General features: G+C 37.8%; 1 protein-coding gene across 2 annotated transcripts; it reads left to right on the forward strand.

The window, feature by feature from the left end:
• The first annotated feature begins 2,636 nt into the window (after positions 1 to 2,636).
• LOC137743792 (putative pentatricopeptide repeat-containing protein At1g12700, mitochondrial) lies at positions 2,637 to 5,115 on the forward strand. Of its 2 annotated transcripts, XM_068483731.1 has the most exons (2): positions 2,637 to 3,140; positions 3,222 to 5,115. In XM_068483731.1, the coding sequence occupies exons 1-2, from the start codon at positions 3,044 to 3,046 to the stop codon at positions 4,895 to 4,897; spliced, it is 1,773 nt and encodes a 590-aa protein (XP_068339832.1). In that variant the 5' UTR covers positions 2,637 to 3,043; the 3' UTR covers positions 4,898 to 5,115. The 2 variants fall into 2 exon arrangements, with proteins under 2 accessions (XP_068339832.1, XP_068339831.1); XM_068483730.1 differs by having other exon boundaries at positions 2,637 to 5,115.
• The last annotated feature ends 20,377 nt before the right edge of the window (positions 5,116 to 25,492 follow it).

Genomic DNA, 25,492 nt, shown 5'->3' on the forward strand with positions numbered 1-25,492 from the left:
TCGTAGTATATGTTCTTCTCCGTTCTACTTCCATTCTCGCAAAGAGAGTATGAATCATACCAACAAAATATAACGAGAATAATTATGGAACTTGAAATTATTGAAGGAAGCCACCAGTAGTTAAATACCAAAATCAAAAACCCAACACACACGTATCCCAGAACTCAAAGCCAAGAAGAATTCTACAATTTGGCCATTTTTAATGTTTAATGTGATTCTTGTTAATTTGATTTCTTTTTCTATTTATTTATAAAGATTTTTTATTTTAAGTAATTAACTACATGGGTATATACGTCTTTAGAGGGGTTATTTGAAGGTGAATTAAAACCTCATGGGTATTAGTGATATTTATCAAACGTGGGGGTTTTTATGAAAACACGAAAAACCTCAGGAGGTGTTAGTGTAATTAACCCGAATTAAAATGAAACATGAGAGTGTAACAACCAAGTGAAATGTTTAAATAACTAATGGCATGTCTGTATTAAAAGCGAAGTAAGATGAAATTTGAAAACCGAGATCCGATAGGTAACGGAGGAGTGGTCCAACTCTCCAAACTTTTGGATGTGCGAAACTCTTCACATTATGATATTAGATCTTGGTTCTGCCTACGTGTGAACCTAACGATTGTACGTCTCCAGTGTCACTTTATTTGTGTTGTGAACGTGTTTTACATAACCAACCAGATTATTCAACTTGAAATCTTGAAGTGACCAGAATCTGTAGAGACTGGCAGATCAAATATGAGAAATATAACTAGAGAGTAAAGATAATGATTAGTTTACATACAACGAGACCAATACAAAGACAATTTGTGTAGTGCACTAGTTATGTGCTTATTCCAAAAAACACTTCAAGTATTTTTTTCAGAATGTACTTAATTTTTATTAATGATTGATTCCAAAAGCACTTTCATCAAAAACACATCCTTATACTCTCATGGTTACTTCAAATTCTCACTAAGGTTTTTTTATTATCTTCGTTTTTTCTTTTCATATTAAAATAATGCTAGTACTACAATATTCCAACTTAAAACAGAATATTTCTTTACTTTTTCTCTAAATTTTCTTAAATAGTTTGCATTATTTAATAGTATAAAAAATGAAAGGTTATGATTGACTTAAAGAAATACTATTTTCTTCTTTATAAGCCTTCAAGAAGTACATGCTAAGGCTATAGGACCGAATTGATAAGCCTTTGAACTACCATTTGATGTCGTAAATGATGTGAACATGCCCCATCAATTATTAAATTTACCAAATTGAGTCTTTATATATTTGTTATACAAGTGGTAGATAGATTACTCTTCAACCCGTTGTTTTTTATCGTGGAAGATTTCCCTCGCCAGCCTCTGCAACTGCTTCTTCAACACCGCCTCTTTGGCCACTATCGTTGTATCAGAGTGGAAAACACCCATCTTTGCAATTCTGATTGTTTTTGGTTCTATATTTTGGTGAATTTTTTTATTTCTGGAAATTAAAAATGATCAATGAAATCTTTGTTTCCGATAAATTATAAACAATATTAGAAGAATTTTTCGTTGTACTTCCATTCTCGCAAAGAGAGTATGAATCAGACCAAAAAAATATAACAACAATAATTATGGAACTTGAAATTATTGAAGGAAGCCACCAATACTTAAATACCAAAACCAAAAACCCAGCACATGCGTATCCCAGAATTCAAAGCCAAGAAGAATTCTACAATTTGGCCATTTTTAATGTTTATTGTGATTTTTTTAATTTGATTTCTTTTTCTATTTATTTATAAAGATTTTTTATTTTAAGTAATTAACTACAAGGGTATATACATCTTTGGAGGGTTTATGTGAAAGTGAACTAAAACCTTAGGAGTATAGTGATATTTATCAAATGTGGGGGGTTTTTATGAAAACACAAAAAACCTCAAGAGGTGTTATTGTAATTAACCCGAATTAAAATGAAACATGAGAGTGTAACAACTAAGTGAGATGTATAAATAACTAACGGCATGTCAGTATTGAAAGTGAAGCAAGATGAAATTTGAAAATCGAGATCCGAAAGGTAACAGAGGAGTAGTCCAACTCTCCTAACTTTTGGATGTGCGACACTCTCCACATTGTGATATTAGATCTTGGTTCTGCCTACGTGTGAGCCTAACGACGGTACGTGTCCAATGTCACTTTATTTGTGTGGTGAACGTGTTTCACTTAACCAACCAAATTATTCAACTTGAAGTCTTGAAGCGACCGGAATCTGTAGAGGCTGGCAAAGCTAACATAAGAAATATAACTAGAGAGTAAAGATAATGAATAGTTGACATACAATGAGACCAATACAAAGACAATTTTTGTAGTGCACCAGTTATGTGCTTCTTTTAAAAAGTATTTCAAGTATTTTTTCAGAATGTACTTGACTTTTATTAATGATTGATTCTAAAAGCACTTAAATCAAAAACGTTTTTTTTTTTTAATTATTTAAAATACACTTCCAAACACACCCATATACTCTCGTGCTTACTTCAAATTCTCACTAAGGCTTGCATATTATCTTCTTATTTTTTTTAATATTAAAATAATGCTAGTACTACAATATTCTAACTTAAAAATAATATTTCTTTACTTTTTCTCTAAATTTTCTTTAATAATCTGCATTATTTAATAGTATGAAAAATGAATGATAATAATTGAATTGAAGAAATAATATTTTCTTCTTTATAAGCCTTCAAGAAGTATATGCTAAATGATGTTGTAAATGATGTGAACATGCCCCATCATTTATTAAATTTACCAGATTGACGTTGCTTCTGTGCATCAGTTGTGGCATTATAACCAATATTTATGCAGGATCGAGTCTTCGTATATGTGTTTTACAAGGTGGTGGTGGTAGAGAGATTACAATTGTTTGGGTTTTAGATTTCGCAAGAGTAGACTCTATCTGAAGCAACATGGGGTTTTGATTTCATTATTTCGAGGGAGAGCATTTTCCATCACACTCAACAACAAGGGTGGTTTATTCCCGAGTAGACTCTATTGTGGAGGATTAACGCACTGAATCGCTGACTTAAGATGCTGTTGATGATGCGGGCAGCGATTGCTGCTGCTTCTTCTTATTTGAAGGTTGGTTATGGCAGCAGAAGCAGCACCACCAGACTCAGACTCAGAGGTATGCTGCCTTGTCTTCTTCATTCTTCTTCTGTTGTTGTTGTTTTCTTCAACAATTACTTGGCTTTATTTCATTCTCCAGCTTCTATATCGACCGAATCTAGAAATACCCAACAACACCAGCATGTGAAAATCAGTAATGTTGAGGATGCTCTCAATGTGTTCGACGAAATGCTTCAAAGGCGCCCTCTGCCTTCCGTTGTCCCTTTCAACCAAATCTTGACTCAACTTGCCAAGTTGAAACATTATTCGGCAGTCATCTCCTTGAATAATAAAATGGGTGTGTCGGGAATTCGTCCTGATATTTATACTCTGAGTATTATCATTAACTGCTTTTGCCATTTGCACCAAATGGGGTTTGGTTTGTCAGTCTTGGGAAACTTCTTCAAATTGGGTTTGGAACCAAATGTCACGACCTGCAACACTCTAATCAACGGCTTTCTTCTTCAAAATAGAGAGGCCGAGGCAGCAGCACTTTTCAACAAAATGATGGACAGTGGTAATTGTAAGCCGGATGTGGTTACTTTCGCTATTCTAATAAAGGGCCTTTGCAGGAAAGGTGACAACACTGCAGCGGTCCAATTGCTTAAGAAGATGGAAGAAGGGGCTTGCAAGCCTGACATGTTTATTTATAACACGATTATCGACAGTCTTTGTAAAGATACTCTAGTTGCCGATGGACTGAAGCTCTTCTCAGAAATGGAGAGTAAGGGTGTTGCCCCAGATGTCAGGACCTATAATGTCTTGATTCATGGAGTTTGCAAATTACAGGATTGGAAAGAAGTTACAAGATTGTTGAATGAAATGGTGAGTAAACATATATTTCCAGATGTGTACACCTTTAATGTCTTGGTTGATACATTTTGTAAACAGGGAATGGTCCAAGAAGCAAGGAGCGTGATCGAAATGATGATTCAAAGAGGTATCGAACCTGATATGATTACTTACAATTCGTTTATGGATGGGTATTGTTTGCGAGGAGAAATGGATGAGGCAAAAAAGGTTTTTGACGTAATGTTTAGCAAAGGGTGCATGGTTGATGCTCATAGTTATAACATATTGATAAATGGCTATTGTAAACTTAAAAGGATAGATGATGCCCGGATGCTTTTTCTGGAAATGTCTCATAGGGGAATTGTTCCAAATATGGTTACTTATAACACTCTTATTGATGGGTTTTGCAAGATGGGAAGAATACAAGATGCACATAACTTGTTCTCTCAAATGCATACTTTAGGTCAACTTCCAAATGTTCAAACGTATAATATTTTACTGGATGGCCTTTGTAAAAACCAACAATTTCCCAAGGCAGTTGAATTGTTGGAAGAGATGGAGGGAAAGAAGTTGGATTTTGATATTGTAACTTACAATATTCTTATTCAAGGTTTGTGTAGAGCCGAAAAAGTTGAATATGCATGGGATCTCTTTCGTAGTTTGCCATCAAAAGGAATTCAACCTGATGTCTGGGCATATAATATAATGATTAGTGGATTTTGTAATGGGGGGCTAACATGTAAAGCAGAAAGCTTGCTAAGGGAAATGAAAGAGAGAGGTCGTTCTCCAGATGGTTGCACGTACAACACAATTATCCGACGGTTTTTCAATAACAATGACACATCAAGGGCGGTGAGGCTTATTCAAGAAATGGTGGAGAGGGGTTTTTCTGCAGATGCATCAACTGCGGAGTTGATCGTTAATTTATTGTCTAAAGATGCAGTGGATCCTGCTTTGTCGGCATTTATAGAAAGTCCACAATGAAACTGATTTGCATCTTAGCAGTTAGACAAGTTTCGGGGCTTCTTTCCCTTGAATGCTGCATTGGAGGGTGTTGTTCCACTGCTGAGTCCCGTTCAGGTAACCATTCATTCGTGTATCACCTAGTGATGTATGATATGTGTTATTAATTTAATCTATCAAGTGATAGAGCAACTTTGATGTTATACTTTTAAGATGATATCTGTATCCATTCAAAATCATTACACAAGTAACAGAATCAACGAAATACAAACTTTCATTTGCTGACTGCAATTACTGCTCAAGTAAAATACTCAAACAAACAGCCAATTAGAACACAACACCTCCCAAAAGTACAATGTGTGATCATATTACGTACATAAATTTGTTGTAGCAAAGCTTGTATCGGTGTTCTTTTGGTGTAATGTATAATTCTTATGCATGAGGATCAAGAAAGAAGTTGGGATTGCTCTTAACACACGTGCTTATGAGTGACGTATCTTGAACTTAATACACACGTAAATTGTTTAGCTAACAACGTATATAATGTGCTCTGATATATTGGACAAATAGGTTGGACAACTGCTTGCTTCGAGAATTTCTCTCTTTGAAAAGAACCAAAGGATCGTAAGAAGCCATTTAAATTACATGTAAAATTTGTTAGTTCGAAGGAAATTGACTCAACCTCGAGTTTTCCACTATTGAATAATGAGTTTATCGTACTTGGCCATAAAAAAAGATTGAGTTTACTGTCATACTATTTATGTACAATCTGATAATAAAAAATGAGAATTATTACGGGAATTGCTATTTTAACTTATCAACTTGCACTTCATTATTTTAAAGACTTATTTAGAAGAGCTTTTAAATAATTAAAAGCGTTTTTTGAAAGAAACAAAATGTTCATAGGTTCCAAAAACACTCCAACTGCTTTTTCACGATTCACTTGCATTTTCATTAAAAATTGGTTTCAAAATTATTTTCATAAAAGTGCTTTTAGCCTTTTTAAAAGCAGTTCCTAAATCATCAGTACAACATTTTTAAATTTCTCTTAAGAAACAATGTCTAACGTCTTTCAAAAAATTCGTGAAGCCAGTGAAATCATTAAGTGTTTTTCTTTATAAGAAGATTGATTGATTCTTAAATATTTTTAAAGGAAAATGAGATTTTTAATGATTGGAAATGAAGAACAAGCAAAAAATAATGCAATTGGGGAAGAAAATTGGAAGAATTGGAAATGTTGGGCCCTTTTAGAATGAACATGCCCTCTTAACACTGAATTTTTTATATCATACATCAAAAGTGCAAAAATAGATAATCACATTTTGAGAAATTTAATAATGAATTGTCGTGCTCTAATGCACCAAAGTTGATCTTCTGAAATTCGTCATAACTATTGTGAAGGGAATTTTGTTGCTTATAATTTGGCTTGTTTGGGTCCAGGTTTTTTTTAGCAAGGTCAACCTTCTTGTCTTTGCTTACTAGTTGCATATATAAATGAGGTCGTGGTCTCGTAATATTCTTTCCTTATCTTTTAGGCTTATGCCCTGTTGGTTTTTTTTTTTTTTTCCTTATGTATGATGAGTCGATTTTATATTATGTATTTTACCCTGTTTTTGTATATTTTGATGAAATTTTTATACTTTGATTTATTATTCCAGTGTAAGACTTGTGATTTCCTCTTGAGAAAAAGTGATCAAACAAACGAATTTTGAAGTGATTCTGATTGGAAGACGTTCGCAAGTCTTTCAACTTGTTCGTATCAAAGTTTTAGATTTTTGTGCCAACTAATTAATTTATGGCGAATTAATAAAGGATCAACGCATGAAGCTGGCAGATTGACATTTTATGCTTAATTGGACATTTTGGTGCACCAGACGATGTTGTCTCGATTCGTACCTTTCTACAAAGTTGTTTAGAACCTCTCAAGTTTTAAACAAATCTCTTGTCCCCATTTTGGAGGTGTTTTGGGCCCTGAACATGGCATATTTATGACTAGGCAACTCTAGCATATTTGTGTCCTAGTTTTTAGAAGATATTTTCTAGGAAATATTTCATTGCTGAATAAATAGATCTAGTCGACCATTAGGGTTCTCTCTATGCGATTTTGAGAGAGAATTCGGCTAGAGCTGTTGGAGATATGTAGATTTTGTAATCCAAGGTGTTTTCAATTTTTTTTTTCCTTCTTAATAATATTTTTCTTGATTTTGATTATGAATATGCATAACTAATTCATTTTTCTAGGGCAAAGCCACAAGGGTTAACATGAATATACGGACTTTATTTAATTGTTTATGATATAATGCATGCATACTTTGAATTATTAATCATTGTGTTTAAATTGTCTTTATGTCTTAATAACTAGTTACCATTAGAATGTTTAGATAAGTAATCAGATGCAATTTCAGTTAGAAGGTCACTTTGAAATTGACAAATGCTTTTTGTGGTTAATAATTGTAATTTCACTTAAGGCGAGTAACACGTCTTAAGGGTTGATGGTTTTCAAGGGTTTTCACAAAGCGTAATGAGTCTTGCATGTTTACATTTGATAAAAATGCTACAAAAGGATTGCATATTTGATATACGTTGTATTTACCGCAAGTAGAATATGCATTAGGAAAACTAACATTCAAGTTGCATGCGCAATTCATAAGTAATTGGTAAAACTACATAAGATTCTTAAGGTGACGGCTAAACCTAAGTGTCTCTTTACTCTTATTTTATCAAACTAGTGTGTTGTTACAATTTGTTTTCCAAAATTTTTTGGAAAATACCCCAAAATGGGACAATTTCTTAATCTTGAGACAGAAATAGGACAAATCAGCCATGCACAAGCTATGCACACCATGCACACAACCGAAATTACTAAAATACCCACCTATAAATGGGTTATTCCTCACTTTCACTCCTCCATTTTTTGATTTCTCTCTTTCTCTACTCTCTCTCCCTTCCTCTCTCTTCTCTCACTTTCTCTCTCTACTCTCTCTCCCCTCCTCTCTCTCTTCTCTCACTTTCTCTCTCTACTCTCTATCTACTCTCTCTCTCTCTCTCTCTCTCCCTTCCTTAGATCTTTGAGCATAGGCAAGCGAGAGCAATGTGAGAATAGTGAGTTGGGTTTTGTACTATATTTTCTGTTTTGGCCATAAAGTTCCATTTTTTTTCCGTGACTAAAGCTTCGGCAGGTATAGTAAGGTAGGGTGTTTAGTTCCAAGATCCTTCATCAATGATTTATGGAATAAATGGGTTGTTGTAACATGAATTAATCCTTAGAAGTTAAATTAGGGTTTGTGTTTCATGTTGGTGCATATGGGTTGTGGAATAAATTTCAAGTTTTGATGTGCTATAAGACTGGGATGGAACAATTTCTGGTTCAAGTGTCCAATTGTAGAAATTTGCGAATTTTTTTTCATAATGTGCATGTGGTGTGCATGGCTACATCTTAATATAAGAAGCGGGAATGTTCACTAATTAATTATGATGCACGTATGTTGTGCCTCATAATTTAGCGAGTATAACCACAACCTAGTTGGCCTCAACGAAAAACAAAATTAAGAAAAAACTTAGAGGACGTTAAGGATCATGCGTGTCTATGAAATAACGACAACAAATATCATATTTTCCACGTGCATGGTTAAGCGGTGGTTGATATACGTAACAAGACTTTTCAAATTGTCACTATAACCTTATATACATAACAATTATGTTTTAATTGTATGCACAATACCAATATGTTGCCGTTAAAGTTTTTCTGGTTCTGTGCATATCATGTGTATGTATTGTGCATATTATGTGCATGTGGTGTGCATATAGTGTATTATGTGTAGATGGTGCATATTTACATCTTGGATACTCTTCGCATTAATGTAGTTTACTACTTTTTCCTTTGATTCAGAGGCAGGCGTTGCAAATACGGAAAAAGCAAACGAGTTCGTGAAACAATTTCTTTTGATTCACTTGGGTTCTTTCGTGCCCATTCAAACTGTAATTTTTCAAATCCTTGAAATATTTGAACCCAATCAAATTTGATACCAAATTCAACATATAATGTTTAGGGTCATTTATCTAATTGCGTCATTTTTTTCTGATTTCAAAGAGAGAACTATGAGCTATGGGTTTTTGGGTTGAGCTCAGATCTGTGAGCATAACATGTCCATGTCCTATGCATGTTTTGTACATACAGTGTATGAGCGAGCTTGATACGAAGAGATCGAACAAGTACGTGAAATAGTTTCGTCCATATCATTCTCTCTTCCTTCTTTCCACTCTAATTTCTTCTTTTTCCCTCAAATTTATCTCCTCTCCAAAAGGCAATGGACCTTTAATACGTTATTTCATTTAATTGCAGCAAAAGCCAAACCTTATTTTAGTGCTTGTAAATTTGGATTGAGAGAGGGAGCAGAGGGAGGGAAAGGACAGAAGAAATGAAAACCCACATATAAACCAGAGAAATGGTAAAAAATCAAAAATCAAAATTGAAGGATTTTGGTCTCCTCCAAGAAACACCAAACCAATCACTTCAACTCCAAAAATCCATTAATCAAAAAGCAAAATTAATCAAACCCAGTTCAGAAAACTTACGAATGAAAAGGTAAAAATCAAAGAAGATGAGTGAGTTAGAGAGAGAGCTCTTGTGCATATTCAAAATGTAGAGAGAGAGAGAGAGAGAGAGAGAGAGAGAGAGAGAGAGCGAGCAAGCTTGGATGAAGAAGATGAGTGAGTTAGAGAGAGCTCTTGGATGCAGAAGATGGGTGGGTTAAGGTTCTTTGAACTACAATTAGGGGAGGGAGATTTTATCTCTCCTCTCTATTTCTCTCTCTACAAAATGAGAAATGAGAGCTAAAATTTCTAGATAACTCATTTATATGGAAGAAAAATTTGGTCATTTCAAGGTGTAGGAAAAATCTTATTTATGTCCAATTGTTGTGCATGGCATGTGCATGCCGTGCGCATGTTTGAAATGTCCTATTTATGTCCCAAGATTAAGAAATTGTCCTATTTCTAGGCATTTCCCAAATTTTTTATGTGATTGCTGATTTCTTCTTAATTGTTTTCATCAAAACGTTTTTCTTATTTTAAATTGTAAATTCAATCTTTTCTAAACCTTGTTTCGGATAGTTAATTAAGATTTGGTTTTTAACATAAATTGTTTCAAATAATCACTTTGGAAAACGACCTTGCATAAGCATTCTTCCTACAACTACCTTGTACTCTTGAAAGCATTTGCAAGTATTTTGTGTGATTTTAACCCCTTTTGCGTATGTGGTAAAAATCCTATCAAGAAGCCGGCGACGTTGACGGAGACTGTTTTTAAATAATTTGTGCTTTACCATATTATTGGTTAATTATTTTTGTGAATAGCTTTTTATTAAATCATTTTTTTTTTTTCTCATCGCAGCAAGCAAAATTTGAATGGTCAAAACTTGTTCACAGAGGATATCACTTGAACAGTTTGATCCAGAACCTGAACAAACGGGCACTTAGGAGAGACGCAAGGATAGTAATTTGGCGTAGGAACCTCCTTCCCGAGGGCTTTCCTACATTATTTGTTTGCAGATTTTTTAGAGGAACCAATGGCGTTGGTATTACTAACCTTTCATGGACCGGCCATGCAGAGAACCATTGAAAACCTGTGCCAATGATGTCCCGAGCTGCATTATGTGTATAGGAAGAAGACGATGCTCTCGAGATCAAGCACCATATGCTTGAAATTTTAGTAACCTTTCATGGGATGCCAAATGAGGATGCAGATATGCACATTATGAAATTTTTGGTGGTGGGATGCAAGAATATTTTGATCATGGGCTCTTCGGCTGAAACTATTAAGCTTCATCTTTTTCCATCTACTCTAAAGGAGAAGGCAAAAACATTGCTATTCACCATTCCGGCTAACGGTATCACTACTTGGCAGCAGTTGCATACAAAGTTTTTGAACAAATACTATCCTACGTCCAAGACCTTGAATTACAGGAGAGATTTTTGTCATTCTCATAGCGGCCAAACAAGGAGTTTCACGAGGCATGGGAGAGGTACACTGAGGTGTAAATGAAATGTCCACATGCTGGCGTTGACACAGACCCACAGATGAGCATCTTTTTACCGGGCTAATCCTACATCTAAGAGCTATGTCAATGCATCAGTTAGAGGATCTTTGTTTTCTAAGTCAGCTAGGGTGGCGTTTGAAGTATTTGACAAGATGGCCAGGGAATCTCAACAATGGGCAACAGAGAATTCGTTGAATTATATGCATTGGAAAAGTTTTGTTCATACTTGGTCGGGTCAAAAGTAATTGTTTACACTATTCATGTTACCTTGAATTATTTGTTGTCTAAACAGGATGCAAAACCAAGGTTAATTTATTGGTTCTTCTACTTCAAGAATTCGATTTGGAGATTAATGATAAGAAAAGTAGTGAGAACATGGTGGGTGATCATTTATCGCAATTAATTCTTCCAACGGTTGAAGGGATTCACTCCCATTAAGTGAAAGCTTTCTAGATGAATAGCTCTTTGCCGCCCATAGCAGTACACCTTGGTTTGATGACATTGTGAATTATTTGGCAGTTGTAAATCCATATTTAACGTTTCAGCAAAGGGAAAAATTTTTGGCGAATGCAAAGCATTATTTCTAGGATGAGCCATATGTTAACACTCAAAATTATAAAGTTAGCAAACTTAATTAAATCCCTTGTAATGGGTTTATGATATGGACTGAAATGAAATGGATTCAAAGATATAAGTGGTTCATCTCTCAAAACTGGCCTAAATCCATTGTATAGCTCATAATTTATTGACTTTAAGAAAATAGCGCTCGGCTCTTACGATCATTATTTTCTCTCTTATTCGTCCGACCCCCATATTGAAGGCCTTCATCTCTATATATAGGCCTCTCAATCTTGGAGTCTCTCAAAGTGTCATTTAATGTGCCAACAACTTGTACTAACTCACTAACACCATTCCACCTATTCGGCCAGGCTATTGTCAGTGACAATTTTGTAGTATAGGTTTTTTTAGGTCTAAGCAAGTTAATCATCCTACTTGGACCTTGGTTAATTCGCCCCATCATAGGCTTCTATTGTTGAGTGCGAACCGCCACATAGTCCAAATGGCACTTGAGTAGTTTTGCCCTTGGAGACTTGTCCCATAAAGAAATAGAACTTTTACGGGAATCTCTCTTCTATTACTTGTTTTGAAATATATACATGTGCTATCATAGTTTTACAAGGAAACAAAAAACATATACACAAACCTACTTAATAAAGGACTCCTATTATTTACATTCCCTATTTTTCCTAATATTGACTCACGCTAACACTCCCCCTCAAGTTGGTGCATAGATATCACACATGCCCAACTTGACAAGTGAGTCAACAAACCTTCGACTACATACTGCATGAGTTAGAACGTCTGCAAGTTGCTCCTCTGACTTCACAAAAGGTATTGACACAATCTTCCTTTCAAGCTTCTCTTTAATAAAATGTCGATCAACTTCCACATGTTTTGTCCTATCATGCTGTACCGGATTATCAGCTATATCTCTTGTTGACTTATTATCACAGTATAGTCTCATGGTTTCCTTTGGCTTGAACCCAAGCCCCTCAAGAAGCTTTCGAAGCCAGAGAATCTCACAAATGCCGTGAGCCATCCCTCGATACTCGGCCTCAGCCGAGGATCTTGATACTACCTTCTGTTTTTTACTTCTCCATGTAACCAAATTTCCTCCTACAAAAGTAAAGTATCCCGACGTAGACCGTCTGTCACCTACACTTCCTGCCCAATCAGCATCCGTGAACCCCTCAATTCTCAAATGTCCATACTTCCGATATAGAACTCCTTTCCCAGGTGCAGACTTTAAATATGCTAAGATACGCATAACAGCAACCATATGATCTAGACTTGGTGAATGCATAAATTGACTTACTACACTTACTGCATAGGCAATATCAGGCCATGTATGAGCCAAATAAATTAGTCTCCCTACAAGTCTCTGATATCTCCCCTTATCAACTGATTTCTGATTCGGATCCACACATAGATGATGTTTTTCAACAATAGGTGTATCTACTGGCTTGCATCCCAGCATACCAGTTTCTTTTAGCAAATCCAAAACATACTTACGTTGTGACAAGAAAATACCTTTCGAAGATCGAGCAACTTCAACTCCAAGAAAATATTTCAAATCCCCCAGGTTCTTCATTTCAAACTCAGCCGCAAGATTCTTCTGTAATCTTGAAATCTCATCACAATCATCTCCAGTAATAATCATGTCATCTACATAGATGATTAAGCCTGTCACTTTTTCCTGTCTCCGTTTAACGAACAATGTATGATCAGAATGACTCTGATAATACCCAATCTTTTTCATAACTTGAGTAAACCTATCAAACCATGCACAAGGCGATTGCTTCAGCCCATAAAGAGACTTACGCAACCGGCATACTTCGGTACTTCTACCAGCACTGTACCCAGGAGGAAAATCCATATATACTTCTTCCTCCAAGTTCCCATGGAGAAAAGCGTTTTTCACATCAAACTGTTTTAATGGCCAGTCCATATTAGCGGCTAAAGATATCAGAACACGTACCGTATTCATCTTGGCAACCGGAGAGAACGTCTCTTGATAATCTACACCATATGTTTGGGTGTATCCTTTAGCTACCAACCTTGCTTTGTACCTGTCTATTGATCCATCGGCTTTGTATTTGACGGTAAACACCCACCGGCATCCAACTGTTTTTTTTCCCTCCGGCAAGGACGTCACCTCCCAGGTATTATTCTTCTGTAACGCCAACATTTCTTCATCCATTGCGTTTGCCCACTTTGGATCCTTTAGAGCCTCATCCACACGAGTTGGTACTTGAATAGCCTCCATATTGTCTATCAAGGTCTTACGCTCTGGTGCAAGACCATTGCATGAGACTTAGTTGGCTATCAGATACTTTACTTTGCCTTCCGGAGAAAACCTGTCAGGTGGCACACCCCGATTTTGTCTCGGTGGCAGCTTATATGTATTTACATCAGTACTTGCATTAGTTACATAATCATCCACAATACTTACCTCAGGTTTATTCAGAGAAGAATCATTGGGCATCACCGTGGAGCTAGAGAGAGAGAGGGTTACACAAGTAGGCTCGACAATGAACTGTCCTGACTGCAGATCACTCTCGGCATCTTTTGTTTCTGACTGCATGCTGCTCTCGGCAGCAACTGGCACGGCATGTATGATCACTGCCGCATTAGGCACGGCATCAGCATGCACGGCCTCAGCATTTACCACAGTATTTTATCCCAAGTCCAACCATTCCAAATCACCACTAGAGCTCTCCCCTGGTGATCTGAAGATGAAGATACGGGGGCATAAAAAAACTCCGATTCAGAAAAGGTCACATCCATAGTAACATACATATGCCGAGTCTCAGGGTGATAACATTTATATCCTTTTTGGTGAGATGAGAAACCAACAAACACACATCGAAGGGCACACGGATCCAACTTAGTGCGATGAATTTTCAGAATATGCACATAAGCCACACAACCAAATACCCGGGGCTGGAGAGTATGAGTAGACATCACCTGAACATGTTGAGTGAGGACTTGAAGAGGAGTTCGAAAGTCAATCACCCGAGAGGGCATACGATTAATCACGTAGACAGCATAAGTAACTGCTTCAGGCCAAAAAATCTTAGGAACAGACGCGCCCAGAAGTAGAGCACGTGCCGTTTCTAAGATATGGCGATTTTTCCGTTCAGCCACTCCATTTTGCTGTGGAGTATAGAGACAGGTTGTTTCATGGAGAATGCCTTGATCACAAAGAAACTCCGACAACTCACATTTAAGATACTCACCACCATTATCAGAACGAAGAACTTTAATTACAGATAAGTATTGTGTCCGAATCATTTGAGAAAAGGTTCGGAATACCATACCAACATCACTCTTATTTTTCACCACATATAACCACGTCATACGAGTGCAATCATCAACAAACGTAACAAACCACTTAATCCCAGAAGAAGTAACAACAGGAGATGGTCCCCAAACATCAGAGTGCACAAGTTCAAACGGTAAAGCTCTTTTATTCATACTAGGAGGAAACGAAGCCCGATGGCTTTTAGCAAGAATACATACTTCACAATGTAAGTCTGATTCATTTATTCCACTAAATAGACTAGGTAACATATGCCGTAAATACCCAAAAGATGCATGCCCTAACCGACGATGCAACAACCACACTTCTTGTAAATTACTAGATCGGGACGCTCGAACCGCATTAGCTCTGCCAGAAACGACGTCGTCCACATAGTACAACCCCTCTCTCTTAGTGCCACGCCCAATTATCTCCTTGGTCTGAATATCCTGAAGGAGACAAAATGATGGATACATTAGAACAACACAATCCAATTGTTCAGTAACCTGTGGTATGGATAACAGATGATGGGATAAAGAAGGAACAAGCAAGCAATGATGTAGGGGAAGTGTAGGGGTAAGATGCACAGTGCCGGCACCACACACGGGTGCCAAAGTACCATTGGCAGTTGATATATTTTTCCTGTGAGATGTGGTCATGTATTGAAACATATTTTTATCATATGTCATATGATCCGTTGCCCCAGAGTCCAGAATCCAACCTGTATGGTGCTGATTTTCGGAGGCTAAGAGAACACGTCCCACGGTACCTGTGTCAGAAGATGAGTCACCCCAAGTACCAAGCAACAAATTCTGACTGGAGTTACTAGAACTAGGCACGGCTTCCTGGACTGTGGGTGTAGCCACAGCAAGGGAGGCACGGCCTCCACTGGATCCGGCTGCTCCACGCTCCTTGGCACGCAATTTTTTCTTTAACTCTGGAAACCAATCAGGCACCCCATGTTTAGTAAAGCATGTATCTTCAGTATGACGGGTTTGTCCACAGAAAGTACACTTCAAATCATCTTTATTTTCTCGGTTGAAAGGTCGAGAATTTAAAGATTGATTAGAAAAATTACTAGCACGATGAGTACCAGCTGGCCGAGAGATCATTGCCATGGACGGCAATCCTCCTTGATTGTTACTCCCACCCATCATGGTAGCATGTCGTTGAGCTTCACGTCAAACAACAGAAAACACCTCCTCAACAGAAGGTAAGGGCTGAGTACGTAAAATATCACTACGTACTTTATCAAACACATCATCCAAACCCGCCAAAAAAGCATACACACGATCAACCTGAATTTCTTCTCGAAGTGTCTTGAAATCCACAGCACATACCATCTTGATTGGTCTCCGTTGATCTAACTCCTGCCAAACGGACTTGAGATCAGCATAATACACACCAACTGGCCGACCCTCTTGACGGAGTCTGAACGATTTAACCTTCAATTCATAAATCTGAGAAATATCTGAACCATCATAATAAGTTCGAGCCACCTCTTCCCAAACTTCTTTAGCAGTACGTAGGTGAATAAAAAAATCCCATGATAGCAGGTTCCATGGAATTGATCAACCACCCTTTTACTATTGCATTCCCTGTCTCCCACGCCTCATACTTAGCACTAGCCTCAGCAGGCTCCTTGGTATTCCCAGTGACAAAGCCCTTCCTACCGCGTCCAGCGATGTGCATCTCCAAAATCTTGGACCAAAGAGGATAATTCGATCCATTTAATTTCACGGTATTTGGTACAGCAGACGCATCACTCTGAATAACGACAGGATTCATTACTTGATTATTGGTTGAATTACTGCCCTCTAACTTCAACACGCCACTGCCTCCTGAGTCCATTAATAAAATTTTACGGCTTCCTGCAATCTGTACTGAAGCAGTACAAACCGATAACAACTCTGATTTGAGAACACACCACCAATACCGTAGCAGCCCCAAGACTTTCTAAGTAACAGACAAGCAGTAGACAAGTACACACTGCACGTTAATACATGGTACAATTGCAGAAAACACAACAATTGTACACAACCCTCATGGCAGTAGCAAGGTATTGCGCTGCACAGCAATATATAGCAGAAGACTGCACACACAGCAGTACCACACCCACACGGCAACAATACACAGCACTGCACAGCAATACACAATAGCAGACTGCACACACAGCAGTACCACACCCACACGGCAACATTGTTTTCTGCAGAAGATTTGTAGAAATAAGGTCAACCAAGCACAGCGGAAAAGAAAACTAGGGTTTTGGCTCTTGATACCAAATAGAACTTTTACGGGAATCTCTCTTCTATTACTTGTTTTGAAATATATACATGTGCTATCATAGTTTTACAAGGAAACAAAAAACATATACACAAACCTACTTAATAAAGGACTCCTATTATTTACATTCCCTATTTTTCCTAATATTGACTCACGCTAACAAAAGATGTCAGTTTACCCACGTCGTTCATGCAGTTGGACAACTCTTTTTTTATTTCGTCCGACTATAGTGCTCGGGGAAACTTTCTATGAACCCTTTGGGCCTTAGGCTCCTAGGTTTTTCCTTGGGGGTGAGCCTAAAAGTGACCAACGTTAACAAGCATCATAACTCTTTGGTCAAGGGTTCCTCATCAGAAGGTTCGTCGTTTGTTTCTGGGGAATGGTCTTTCTCTAGCTACGCGAAGAAGACTTAGAGCATGTTACCGACCAGGCAGCCTTCAGCGAAATGGGAGTCGAAGGCTTTCCCAATGCATCCGAGCGCTGCGCATTACAGTTCCCTACGCTCGGTAGTATGTGCTTTGAAAACGTTCTTTCGCCTATCGAGTCGGTGTCCTGCTGACCCGTTTCACTATAACGCTTGTGAATACAATGTCGATCATACCCATATCATCATAACCCAACCGTTGTTAGAAAAGTTGGCACATCTACATAGCATCCTTCTGATGTCATCCTCAGACCACCGGTTACGTGGAAAAACTTAGCCGACTGCCACATGATTGGGTGGCTTTTTTTTGCTGAGCTTTTCAAATGTGGCATTCGGTTGCCTTTGCACCCCTTCCTTCATCATATCATGGCCTACACTGGTTTAGCTTCCCATAAGTCAATCCCAATAATTTTCGCTTCTTCCTTAGCGTGTATGTGATTTAGAGGGAGTTTTTCAAACTAGCCTTGCCCTTATCCGACACTACTATAAACTATGAAATAGTCATAGCCAGGTCAGATTCTACCACATGCTCGGCTTTTGTCTACTATTTACGGACAATTCATCAAATCAATGACCCTACAAGAAGAGCTGGTTCCTTATAAGCGGCAACTGGGGAGCTTGACTAAGTTAGAAATGACAGACGCTCGAATCGCAAGGTGCTTTAGGATTAACTTGCTCTACTCTTGTTCTAATACATACCATGCCTCATTCGTATCCTAGTGTCTCGTAGTTTGTTATGAGTTTTCTAACTTAAATACAACTTCCCTCTTTTTCTATGTAGTTGACTGTTCTCAACAAATCTCCTTCTTCGAGGAGGAAGAGCTTTAGTTGGCAGTCGTCACTTTTTTGCCTGCTAGAGAAATTTACATTGTCACTATCCTAAATGACTTTCATTTACGAGCGGTTGGTATTCTAAGAGATAAATTGCATAGTCTCTCAGTACTTGTCTATCTGAATAGACTCACTTCTACTTGTTCATTTCTGACTTCTTCGTACTTTACAGAAGAAGAGATGAATAAAATGGACAAGGATGTTGAGCGGAATGCCCGCCAAGCTATGGGATAAAATAGTGCTCTATGCAGAGCTCGCAAACAGCCAACTGGAGATCACTGCCTTCCCTCTTGGTTGGTGCATAGTACCCTTTTTTAAGCATAAGCAAATCTTCGGGCAAGGCATGGCTGCTAATGGGCCAAAAGCCCCATTTCCTAAGAGACCGGTGGTGAGCGCCTCTGCTTCCCTAAGAATAGAGAGGTTGGGTACGACCGCCATGACAATAGCTCGCTTGAAAGACACCTCTATCCAAGAGATCGACTCATTCTTGAAGGTATGCATGAGGATCTTTCGCGAGGCGAGTGTCGTGGATGACATAGCACGAGCCAAGGGGAACACATTTTCCTTGAAGAAGCAAGTAGCCTCGCCCTTGATCTGCAGGCTGGAGTAAGTTCTTCTTCCCATTTCACTTTCTTATGCTACGAAACGTCTTTTCCTTTGTTGATTTCCATAGTATTTTCCCGTGCAGGCTCTCTTTTCTCAATACTGGGCGATCTGACACCTCTTCTGTAAAACAGGCAGAGTGTTCAAACTCGAGTGAGACCTGAAAAGGCTTCAGGATGCCTCAGTAGCCAAGAAGACGGAGCTCAGGGCCGCTATGAGGATTGTCGAGATGGTTAAAGAATGCTCGAATAAAGCAAAGTAATGGGCGCCTAGGAAGGCAGTTGAGCGAAGCAGCCACCAAGAAACTTCTAGTTGCTTTGGAGGTGGGTAAGGCTAAAGATACCGATCGGGTTGAGGGGAAAACGAGCCAACTCTTATGCTTCCGGCCGACCCGTCAAGTGTTTTTGCTGATCAAGCTGACCCAGTAACTCCACACTTAACAGCCGTAGACTCCTTGGATGTCGACTACGCAGCAGTAGACGACATGACCTGACCAGCCGTCGACTCTTTGGTCGTCGATCTAGCAACGCAGCTGGCAAGAGACCAAACCGCCTCCGTCAACATAATTTTTGTGCTTTTAGTTTTTAAGTGTTTTGTGACAAAACGAAAAATTTTAAGTTTGTGATAATTTTTTCTTTTTATTGGACAAGGTCATTCAGGGGTTAATTCTAAATATTTTTATGAAGCGTATTTTGCTTTATCTTTTAACATGGTTGGGTGTTTGATAAGACATGGATTATTCTGAGTCATAATAGTGATGATTGGTTTAAACTTTTGAGTAATTAGTGATAAGACAGATGTGTTTTTGCAAGCTTTTTAGAGTAATAAGGGACCAAAATGCCTTTACAACATTTTGTTGGCTTCTGATCCAAAATGCCAACTTCTTTCAAGTCGAGTTCTTCCAAAAAACGTTCGCGTTCACCTTCCTTTGAGCGGCCTCAACTGACACACCTCAACCTGGAATGTCCACTTGGACTTCGAATCGGGTTGTGTTGGCAAACACCCAAAAGGTGACAAAGCCATAAAGTGTAGTGAGGTGGAAAATGTGAATAAATTTAAACCTAAAACTGCATAAATGCAAGAGTACACATGTGAGCATGATTGAACTTATTTCATACGTGATATTAGAGCATAAACATAGTATAGTAAAAGTAGAATGAGAATTACACCATCAAATGTAATCTCATAAACCAAGATTTGCCAAGAATCCTCGTCGACAAAGAAGCTCTGCCACTAATAACCCCTCGTTATAAAACAAGTATACTTTCCAAATATAACATACTACGTATAATATGAAAATACTTACGTAAATAGTACAATCATCGAAAATGCAATACTTCATAATATTTCTGCATATAAAACATATAACATCCACTAATCACAATATCTCAAATAAACGAACGTATACTATTAGGTGCTCATCGATGTATGCTAACATACGAGTTCATGCAGAGGTATTCTGACATGAACATGACTGGGTGTAATTTGATAGTACTACAATCACGTGAAGACTGACACTATGCGCATCAAGTACGAGTCCTAATTGCCTATAGCAATCTAGGACAACATTGGCACCTACAATGGATCCCAGGTGAGTGTGTCGGTGTGATGTGAGCATACATGTGAAGCCTGGCCCTGGCTTGGACGAGTATAAACATCAATGTAGCATGCATATGAGCAGTAATATAAATATGATCATACTACGAAAATTTCCTAATTCACAGCAATAAATAATAATATTTGTAACCTAAATATATTTGTAGCATCGCGTCAAAATATGTATAAACGTGCATTCTGATAGATGCATTATTTATCGCGTCAAAATATGTATAAACGTGCATCTGCACATGCATGCGTTTTTGGTAATAATTCGACTTTCCGAAGGAGTTTTGATGTAAGGTCAATTGGAGAAAGAAGCTAAGAGGCAGAATATCATTGTATCCAAATTTCATAATTTTCCATGAAGCCAAACGTTCCAGTTTTCCAAGTTAATCTCGCAGAAGTAGTTTTCCCGTCAGAACTGCATAGCTATAAGAGAATGAAGATTTGAAGGCTTTCCCGATTTTTTCTAGTGGCATGTGATATATATCTGGAAAGATAAGAGATAAGTTTACGTTTCCCATATTTTTAAAGAATTTTCCAAAAGATACCCAAAACTGGCGTGAAAAACAGATGACATTTCCCAAGTCAAGAAGGATTCTTTCCTAGTTTATGTCATTAATTATTTAGGAGTTTGTTTTCTTTTAGGATAGTTTTTATCAGATTTTTGAGGGTTTTACTAGAATAAATAGAGGGCCTTAGGCTACCTAAAGGGGAAAAAAATACACAGAATTTGTCCAAAGTGCAGGAAGGAAGCCTAGCGTGTTTTACCATTCTTTTCCGGGTTTTATCTTCTTCTTTGACTTCTTTTGTAATTTTTATTATGACTATGTGTAACTAAACTACTTTTCTAAGGTTTATGATGAAGCCATGACATGATTATTCCCGAAGTATCTTGTTGATTATTATCTTATTACATGCCATGTTTAGTTCTTAATCTTTGTGCTTAATCTATTCTAGTTTCGAATGTTCTTGTGACTGGCCATCATTGTGAACTTGTTTCTAGATAATTAGATAAATCTAAGAGGATTACCTATCAATTAGGTTTATTGGAACTAAGATTAAGAAGAGTAGACAAACTAGTGAGGATGACCAATATCAAACTAGTCCTACTTGGTTGACATAATTCTTCAATGCTTAATGGGTTTTTATGTGTTTAACTGTATGCCTAACCAATAGGATATAGTTGTCACATAGAGATGCACGAGTTGATGTCTGACCACGGATTAATTCATATTTTAGAAAGAACATCCTTAAATATTAGCATGGTAATTAGAGAGTAATCGGCTTGAAGAAAAGGGAATAGGATTGTTATTAGTGGATTCATGACCTTAGCCTTTCATCACTTTAATTTCTTTTAGACTTTCATTCGTTGTGTGTTTTCATCATTCATATTCCAGTTTAATTTTAATTTGAAGTTTTAATTATTTGTCATCATCAATTAATCAATCATTTTTTTTCCTAGTCGAGCTAAGTTTCATGTAATCAGCTGGTTGAATTGGTATTAAAAGCAATCCCTGTGGGATCGACCTCGTATTTGCATTTATTTCTACAATTGATTCGTGCGCTTGTGAGTTTAATTTGGTTTAAGTTAATCTATTATTTAGGTTAGTTTAAATATACATCACATCCCATAGAATTCTTGAGCATTTCATAAATTTCGTCAATACGCTAATTCTTCAAACGTTGGTCTAGTTTAGGTATAACGTAGAAATTTCGTTGTTAAGTATATATGGAAACTAAATAAATATATAATATTTTAAAGCAAAGACCCATTCACAAATCATGTCGTCGGGTCGAACCTACCTCACTGGCATTAAAGATTCTTGCAATGCGTTTCACCTAAAAATGAAACCATTTACGTGAATGTAACGTACTAACTTATATATGGATGTGAAGTTGGGAAAGAGAGGAATAGATATATACCTACATAGGACCAACTCGTGGCCAAAAATATCATCTGAAAATGATCGAATGGTCATTGATTTTGCCGGAATATGGGGAACTTTTCCTTCCAGTGGTGTTTCTGTATCAAACTTCACCAAATCAGACATCATGCATCTTAACATTGCTTCTAAATCACGAAGGAGGAATGGCAGAGGTGACCGAAGGCTTACCTTGGTCGAAACACGAGAACCTATTAGGAAAATAGCACAGTGTGCACAGACGATGAGAGAACAGATGAGAGAGAGAGGTGCTGAGTTGGGTGCGTGGAGGTGGTGACTTTCTGGTGACGCTCGACGTTGCACAATCTCGGTGCTTGCCGAGGAATGAGGGAGAGAGATGAGAGTTAAAATAAGAGAGAGAGTGAAAGAAATGAGAGTTGAAAGAGAGAGAAAGATAGAGAGATCTGGGAGATTGAAGGACACGAAAGAGAGGGAAAAGTTGGGTGTGAGCTCCACTGGCTCACAAAAAAAGGCCACAAAAGACAAAACAAAAAATACATCCCGGGAACATGAAATTACTAAAACACATTTCCAATTCATAGTTCCGTAAAATTTTAACCGTAACTCCGATTTTAATTCAGCTTACGCCTATGCGTTTGTACCATCGAGTACTTAGAGAATACGATAAAATAATAGCTCATAGCTTCACAAAATAAGGATCAACGAATTCAACAATCTTGCCTTTAGGGGCATTATTGTCAATTCACTCTTAAAATTAATAAAATCGTAAAATTAGTGACGAGTTGTTACATCAACGACTAGTTGTGGGTCAAGTTCTGTACCATTTGTCATTTCTGATATTCTATCATTTATTCTCCATCTTCTCGACCTGCTTGTTTCTAGCTCTGAGCACTTGGCCACACGTCGTGGTCGTTGCGAAACTCTTCCTTTTATTTTTCCTACTTTGGTGTTATCCACCTTAAACAGGCTAAAAGAGTCTTTCCTACAGAGAGACAGGTTAAGAAAGTCTTTCCTATAGAGTTTAATTAACGCGTTAACTGATGCTCAGAGTAAATGCTTCAAATTGGGTATTCCTTAACCTTCCTCCTTGTTTTTTTCATCCCAGGTAATGCATCTGGGCAACCTTTCCACTCGAATGAGCAATCAAGCCATTCAACAAGTATTGGGATTTGGTGCAAGCAACCTTCCAAGCATTTGTACGAATCCCTTGGTCGTTACCTTGGTCTTCACTTTTACTATTGACGCGTAGCACACTCTTGCTAGCACCTAATTGCCTCTGATCATTCCTACCTTCATAGGAATCGAGAACTTCATCATTATCATTCTTTAATTAATCGTCACGTCTATCTTGATGAGAAATAGTCACCCAAAGTTAACATTGTAAGTTGAAGGGCAGTCTAGAATTGTGAACCTAATCGTTAAGTTGGCCTTTCTAAGATGACCTCTGATTGACACCGTAAAGTTTGTTTCTCCGATTGGGTGTACTAGAATGTCCCCTAATGATATAAGAGGTTCTATGTTTTTGCACAAGAGATCCCTGTTGACCTTTAGCTAATCAAATGTCGAGAAGAAGATGATATTTATAGAGTTACCAGTGTCAACAAAGACTCGCGTAACCTCACAGTTAGCTATATTTGTCGAGATGAGCAGGGGGTTATCATGGGGTTGCAGATGAATCCATCTTCTTCATTAAACATGACAGGCTATTTTGACAATCTTTAAAGCTTTGAGGGTTGGCTTACCTCTTCGACCAAGTAAAGATGCGAAGTTGCTTAGCACGACACCCAAGCATAAGCATTCTTATCTCCGTTAGAATTCCCTGCTAGCGAAGAGTATCTGGACAAAGTCTGGATCACTTTTCTTCTTACCAGATCATAATTTACAGTGGCACTCGATGCCAAGAAAATGTTTGGGCTAGGCCGAGGATCTATTGGCTACATATTCTGTAAGTCACCATCGAGCAAGCGCTTATAAGTTGTCCTTAAGATCCATGCAGTTGTTGATAACGTGGCCATGGTCTCTCTGATACTAACAATACTTTTGGTATCATCTCCCTGCCTACGAAAATCGTTTTCACCCTTCGAGTGGTAAGGAGTTAATGCATCACAAAAGGGACATTTCCCTTTAAGACGTATTCATGAGGGTATATGACTTGTAACTATCATGTCGCCCGGAGCAACTCTCTGTGTTGGGTTGGTAATTCTTATATTTTTTTTCTTTTTTGACGGGTAGTCATACACAACTTCCTAATTGGCTTCAGGCAACATACCTGTCCTTAGCCGACATGCTCGGCCTATTAATCCTTGTTGATGCGGTAGTTATCTATATCCTTGTTTTGTTAATCCTTATCTTGTTAAGTTGCTTAGCTTAGGAGTAATTGGTTGACTCACAAAGCAAATTCTTAAAAGTTTCTGGGGAATTTTGAGTTAGATGGAAGTAGAAATCGCCACCAGCAAATCCCCCATGAGGACATTATTTCGTCGCCTTATCACACCATTTGCATCTAGTGTGCTCTTTGAATCTAGATATATAATCTCCTAGGGTTTCATTCAGACTCTGTTTCACGTAAGCAAGACCAGTCGATGTGTACTGCCTCTTAAAGATGATTGCACAGGTGTCCAGGAAAACCTACCTCATTCCCAAGAAAGATGTATGAACATTGGGGATATTTGCTTGAACTAATCCCAAGCAACTTTATTGAGGGTAATCGAAGATAGCTTGCATTTGGTGGCATCGTTGTCTTCTTAACCCTTGATAGCATATATGAACCCATAGAGATGGTTATGGATCAGTATACCTCTCGTAGCTTTCCATCTTAAGCGTTTCGATGTCCCCACTTGTTGAGTAACTCTTTGAAGAATGGCAGTAACATCTCATCCTCGAAATAATCAGGGTTCTTTAGTTTGGATGATTGCTTAATGTCTTTAAGCTGATACTGCAGTTTTTTTATTTTCTAACCCATAACTTCGCTCAGGGTACTTCTCAGGTGATGGGGACCAACCAGAGTTCTCATCAAGCCTCCCAATGCTTGCTCAATGGTTGTCGCCCCTTCTCCTGAACACCATCATC

The sequence above is a fragment of the Pyrus communis genome, chromosome 8, assembly GCF_963583255.1.
Source record: "Pyrus communis chromosome 8, drPyrComm1.1, whole genome shotgun sequence".
Lineage (NCBI taxonomy): Eukaryota > Viridiplantae > Streptophyta > Magnoliopsida > Rosales > Rosaceae > Pyrus > Pyrus communis.

Bases quoted from the DNA above. Each gene is read 5' to 3' on its own strand.
- LOC137743792 (XM_068483730.1), top strand. From the start codon at position 3,044: ATGCTGTTGATGATGCGGGCAGCGATTGCTGCTGCTTCTTCTTATTTG.